This window comes from Sinocyclocheilus rhinocerous, unplaced genomic scaffold, assembly GCF_001515625.1.
Source record: "Sinocyclocheilus rhinocerous isolate Xijiao unplaced genomic scaffold, SAMN03320098_v1.1 scaffold504, whole genome shotgun sequence".
Taxonomy (NCBI): domain Eukaryota; kingdom Metazoa; phylum Chordata; class Actinopteri; order Cypriniformes; family Cyprinidae; genus Sinocyclocheilus; species Sinocyclocheilus rhinocerous.
The window spans coordinates 1,164,290-1,171,132 of NW_015645076.1; the positions used below are offsets into that span (position 1 = coordinate 1,164,290).

Below are 6,843 nucleotides of genomic sequence, written 5' to 3' on the forward strand. Positions count from 1 at the left end.
TTTGATGCAAAGGTGATATAATACAAAGAATAGTGTTATAAATGTACATACATTAAAAAAAAAAATACAAATATGAAAAACGTTCGAGGATTTACGATGCTGATGACCGTTAAACGCGTCATCACAGTCTTGTGAAAAGGGTCCATAGAGAGGAACTACAAATTTCCCAAAATAAAAAAATATCATGTCACAGAAATCAAAACAATGTAACCTTTGCAAATCATCTAAGTTTGAATTCTTTCCACCGTTCTTATTCCCAGGTTCCCATCACTAAAAGCCATCATTCAAACAGTATTAGAGCAGAAGTTCGAGGAATTGTTTTCTTGACTTCAGTGTGTGGTCCGACTCCAGGACACATCAGCTCATGGTTACCTCTCTTTACTGCACGACAGTTCCTGACGCTTGACGGACAGAAAGCACGACTAAGGTCCCGTCTCAAAGCACACTTCGCGGCTCTCTGCATGTCTACAAATTATACAATTATATATCTAACATTAAAGAGAAAAGGTATCTATTAGCGCTGAAGGTTGTAGCGCTTTTAAGTGACGTCATTGCGTCGCTACGTTCGTGCACGTGGAGACGTCGGGTGTATGATGTTGATTATGTCACAGAGAAAACTGTTTGTGGAGACAGCGATAGCAAACTAAGAAAAACTGTTAAGACAAGGCATCACAAAATATTACTTTTAGTGTATTATAAACTTTACACTCAAAGCCCCATTTGTGGCACTCTCACACAAATGAGTCCAACAAGTCTTTGAGTTTGGTTTACTAAATGTATGGAAGCAGTTCAGAACATATTTGTCAGTAGGACAGCTAAACTGATGGTGATTTGCATCATCTACTTCCAGCACCAGACATTTTTCTACATGATTGGGTAGTCAGTGTAAAAGTTTCCCATAGCTAAATGTTATTCCTATACTTGCACAGTTGTATTCAATGATGCAATTCAGTGGCGTAGACAAAACAATTCCCCTTTGCATTTAGGGCCAACTTCTGGCAGGCTGTATTTCACACTTTGTAGTTAGTGGAACAGTCTAGTAAATCAGTAAATTAATTTTCAAAGTCATTTTCATGGTGTGTAAACTGTGGGTGTCCAGTTTACATGCCTTTGGTAAAGTGTAGAATGTGATTTTTCATCCAAGTCGGCCGTTAAATTCCATGGCTTCTGTAGCTATATCTTAGATTAAGACATACTGCATAAATTTCACTGCAGTGATAAAAATGGAGCTTGGCCATCTGAAGAAAGGTGTTGACTGCTATGAAACTGCTACTGGCATTAGGTAAACATTGAACTGTAGGTAGAAGTCGCCCTGTAAAGTCAACACTGTGAGTTAGTTATGGGAATCTGATGCTAGGTCAACATGACAAGACAATTTCAGCTTTAAACAGCCCATGAAATGGGGTATGATGTAATGTGAGATGAAACGATTGAGAAACAGGATCTGAACTTTAAAAGGGAATAGAGCGGTTGCCTCTGGAAACAACAAAAAGTAGTACAGTGTTAACACTTGTTATATTTCAAATTAATCTTTATTTAATCAAGATACGTAAAATGAGATATCCATCATTTTGAGGTGTAATATATTAGAATAATGCACTAGCAGATGTTTGTGGTTGAAGCTAACATGTAATTTAAGCACCACAACTATATATTTTATGTTACTGGTATTTGACATCTTCAGCGTAATTAATGATATGAAGAGGACCAGCTTATGTTATAACCCAGACAAATACTATATAAAAGCATTAAGTGAGTTTTCAAAATCTGTAGGCATGTAATGTCCACAAGTGTGGAAAGAAATAATGTGTTCATGTCTGTTCCAAGGCTCTGGTCAGACAGCCTTAGACATAGCTGTGGTGGAGTAATGTCTAAGAGCTCCATGCAAAATTGAGTTTATTTGTTTGCACTGATGAGGGAGACATGACAACTCTTGCTTTAATGTACTGTATGTCGAGGGCCATGTGATGTATTCATTTTCAAAATGTTGGACATATTAGCACATCAGGAGCATATAAGTAATTTTATTAGTAGCTTATAATGCATTTAGTAATTAAATATGTACACTTTTTGCACATCCCTCTTATGTTGCACTGGTGACAAATAATTGTGATTACTGTAATTTCACGTTTTTACTAACTAATACAATAAAATGTAATAGATTTTTAAGTCAATGTGTTAGCCACTTAATGCAAAATGCACAAAGCATGTAATTAAATTTAGATTCTGGATGATGATCAATTTCCAATTTTCCATTGCTCAATACATTGAGGTATAACCTCTGGAATCTTCTTGATTGTTTTTGAGGGAGCAATGTGTGCAATTGTTACCAGTTATTTAGACGGAAAACTGTTTTAACAGATAACATTTCAACATCACCCGGTGCTGTATCACCTTTTTTTGTGTATGAATATTATTGATTGACCACTATTCTGATTATACAACTTTTGTTTAGAACACAGGTTGTTTCTTCATCAGAACAGATTTGGAGAAATTAACATTGCATCACTTGCTCACCAATGGATCCTCTGCAGTGAATGGGTGCCGTCAGAATGAGAGTCCAAACAGCTAATAAAAACATAACAATAATCCTCAAGTAATTCACACGACTCCAGTCCATCATTTAACGTCATGAAGGGAAATGCTGTGTGCCTATTAGAAACACATCCATCATTAAGATGTTTTTAATTTCAAACCGTTGCTTCCAGCTAAAGTATGAGTCCTCTATCCAAAAGCTTTCTCCAGTGAAAAAGTCATTTTGTCTGAATCAGCAGATATGCACAATCGAAAAAAAGTCAAAACTGTTCTAAACAGATATGTCAGTGGATTTTGATGTGAGAGGACAACCTTTTTACTGGAGGAAGTGTTTTGGATTATGGACTCATATTTTGGCCATGAAGTCATGGTTTGAAGTTAAAATGCCTAAATCACAAACATGTTTATTACAAACAAGCAGCTTTTCACTTCACAAAACTTTAACTGCTGGACTGGAGTCATGTGGGCTACTTGTGGATTATTGTGATGCTTTTATCAGCTGTTTGTACGCTCATTCTGACGGTACCCATTCGCTGCAGAGGATCCTCTGGTGAGCAAGTGGAAGTGGATCTTGGATGGCCTGAGGGTGAGTAACTTTTCAGCAATTTTTTCAGCATTTTTAAAAATATAAGTACAATGTAAATACATGTACATACACAATAAGTGCACTGTATCTCATGATTAATTTAAAGGTTATTACATTAAAGACACATAATATAAAGTGGCTCTGAAGCATTTAAAATCACCGGCGTAGCACAGCAGACTCAGGAAAATCTAGTGCGTATAATAGTCTGTGGTCAGGAACTGGGTTACTGGCTGGCAAGTTTAAAAATTGGCTCAACACTTTTTATTTTATTGTTGCTCAGTGGTATCCCCCTGGAAAAGACAAACCAACTCATAAAAGTAACGACAACAGCACAAGACTCAAATTCAGATTTAAATTTGCATTGTCTCCCAGTAGACGCACACCTCTTTTTATAGTCCACTATTTAAGCAAGGAGAGTAGAAGCTTTACCGCAAGTATAAAAGAGTTTACCCTCAGAAATGTTTCTTCTCATTTGCAGACCTTGTTAAACCGCTTGAAAACAGGCTGCTCTTGCAGACTCTGGGAATTCAGCAGGCTGATGTAAGCTAGTACATGCCGCTGTGTCTGTCTGCGCACTTGTAACAAGTCGACTACTGAAGGAGAAGGTGTCAGGGGCTTGTCCAGCATGTTTTGCATCTGCACCTGGCTGTGGGGTGCATGCGTTCATGTCCAGACAAACCTCTCTGTGGCTGGCTGGGATGAATCAGATTTCACAATGAGCTGGCAAACAAGCAATAGTCTGCATATCATCGACAAAATAATGTACAAATGCTTATTACTAACATAGTTGATTCTGTCTGCACCAGCAAATTTTGGGAAAGATGCCCTTAAAATAATATTAAGATTGACAGAAAAAGACAGAATTTTTTTTTCACCTTTAGAGCTCCAGTGACCCTATTTTGCTTATATACACATTCTGTATAGATTTGAAGAGGGCACAGTATTCTCGTTGGGTCTGATTTGAAACTTGTTATCTTTGCAGTTATTAAGTGAGACAATTTGAGTTGACAAACATTTATTGATTGATTGATTGTTATTAAAGGAATAGTTCATTCAAAAATGAAAATTTGCTGAAAATGTACCCACCCTCAGGCCATCCAAGATGTAGATGAGTTTGTTTCTCCATCAGAACAGATTTGGAGAAATTTAGCTTTACATCACTTGCTCAACAATGGATCCTCTGCAGTGAATGGGTTCCGTCAGAATGAGAGTTCTAACTGCTGATAAAAAACTGCAATAATCTAAGTAATCCACACATCTCCATTCCATAAATTAATGTCTTGTAAAGTAAGAAGCCTCACCATTAAGATGTTTTTAACTTCAAATCATTGCTTTGTCTAAAATACCTCTATTCATAATATTGCTTTCTCCAGTGAAAAAGTCATCTTATCTGAACAAGTAGGGAAATATGCACCAATCATGCACCATTTACAAGCGAAAACAGTCCAAAACAGTTCTAAGCAAATATGTTGGTGGATTTTGATGTAAGAGGACAACAGGGGATGGACTTTTTTTCACTGGATTTTTCACTTTTTTCACTAATTATGGATTCGTATTTTGGCCAGAAGCGATGGTTTAAAGTTAAAGACGTCTTCTTACAAACACAGCTTTTTGCTTCACCAGATGTGTGTGGATTTTTTTTGTGGATTTTGTTGATGTTTCTATCAGCTGCTTGAACTCTCATTCTGATGGCACCAATTCACTGAAGATAAATTGGTGAGTGAGTGATGTAACTCAATTTCTGTAGTTTTCCTGTAGTTAATGTACTACATTTTTGTTTCAATCTGTTCCAATGAAGAAACAAATTCATCAACAAACAACTCATTTTTATCTTTTGGTTTTAAGTTACAAAGTTACAGATGAATTTGTGACCAAATATACAGTAATAGAGTTTGATGTGCCTTTAACATCAACTAAAAGGTAAGGGAAGTGATTTGTCTCCCCTCCTCTATATTTACAATCATGTGGTTAGTTACACTATATTATTTGCACTTAGCATTTTTTCCTTGCTTCCCTATTAGAGCAGACCTGCAGCCCATTGTTGGGTCATGACCTTCCAGTTATGTCATACTGTTCCAAAGTGCATGCACTCCGCCACTGACATGTCTAAAAGGTGCAATTGTGAGGGTAGTCTTTTTTTTCCTGAAAACCTACAGTTTTAATTTGCCATGACCGTCAGGGTGTGTCTGAGATGCCTGAGAATCTCTGTCATAATAGAAAACTTAAATATCTTTTTCTGGACGATTTAATACAGCACAAGTGCGCTCATAACAGTGAGCTCATTGAACTGTGACATTTCTCAATAACATCTTATTTTAAATCATGACCTAATGTTTTCTGTTTTCATGTGTTCAGAAATTCGTACGAAAGGAAATATATTCTGATTTGTGAAGGTGCTGCAAGTACTGTTTACCCGCTAAAGGTTTTTCTCTGTTACAGTGCTGTCCCTCCTCTTCTATATAGACTGCAGTACGGCCCATCTGGATGACAGCTGTGCCATTTGTCATAAACAAAACCATGAACAGTAAAAAACAAAGACAGTAAAAAAAAGTATAATTTTGGATAATACAAGTTCAGTCCTTTTATGTTTAATTAAACAAATACAATTGTTTTAAAACTGCCTTTTTGATATAGTCATACCAGGACAGCTTTGTATGTATGGAGACATATATGTATGGTACTGTAACTATCAGAGCCTGTGTAAAAAGTCTCAGTGCTGTTGAAAGTATAAAACCAAACCCAAAATGGTTTAATAATTTGAAATATTTTTAGAGCTCCATCTGATCCCAATTAGCTGTGGAAAGTAAGAAAATAAAATATTCAGGCGACAGTTCAAAAAATTTTGATTTTCGTTCCCAGTTGTGTTTCGTTAAACACTCTCGATCTGGAGAAACACTCATGAAGGACTCAGCTCCCTCTTATTCCTCAGTCCTGCAAAAATATTTTTAGCCAAAGTACGCTAATAAACATTAAGTCGTGTTTGTGTAGCATGAGTCCGTACCGCGAATTATATCATAAATGAATGGATGTACGTCACTGAGCAGGGGTGAGTAGGTGGTATTCTCCATTAGATTACAGGACAGGCTCCAGTGAGCTGTCTGCGGGCCGATCCCACGGATTTCCACAAGCTTCTATTTTGGAGCAAGATGGCCTGCTTATAGTTTGTAAAAAGCCACAGCATCCTATTAAAGACGGTTAAAAGTAATTGGACGATGTTTACTCAAAGTCTTGCCACAGCATTGTTCTTCTTTTTGTTAGCAAGCGTAGTATGCAGGTTTTCCATATGGATGCACATATAGGTCTGTGTGAACGGACAACAGCTTTTGGAGTCTTCAATCAAGGACTCTTGACCAGTGCCTGGCCTTTGATCTGCAGTTTGGGAATAATAAGAGGCTATAATGACACAGTGATGCATCATCCTGATGTGGCCCACACATGCTGCCTTCCTCCGTGCCCCTTTAAAATTGCAATGCTCCCTTAAAAATCGTATTTGTTAATGGGCAGAATGACAATATAATAGGTAATAATCTTTGAGGAAATGATAAGTGGTTTTTTAGTGCTGTGAGGGAGGGCCACCAATGTTTTGAACTCCTACTTGACTCCGTCCATGGGGTTCACAGGCCCCTAAATGTCAAAGAAGATATTGTTGGCGGTCTGTACAATGACAGGTAAAACATAAAGTAGTTTCTTAAAATGTAAGATTCTTGTTATAAAGGTGGCTA

General features: G+C 37.1%; 1 protein-coding gene across 1 annotated transcript in view; it reads right to left on the reverse strand.

Moving 5' to 3' along the window:
* LOC107705527 (5-demethoxyubiquinone hydroxylase, mitochondrial-like) overlaps positions 1–524 on the reverse strand; it is a 4,375-nt gene extending 3,851 nt beyond the window's left edge. Inside the window, exon 1 of the mRNA XM_016508833.1 lies at positions 373–524. Within this exon, the coding sequence (XP_016364319.1) occupies positions 373–463 (91 nt within the window). The 5' untranslated portion in view covers positions 464–524. The remainder of the gene's footprint in view (positions 1–372) is intronic.
* Positions 525–6,843: the final 6,319 nt, after the last annotated feature.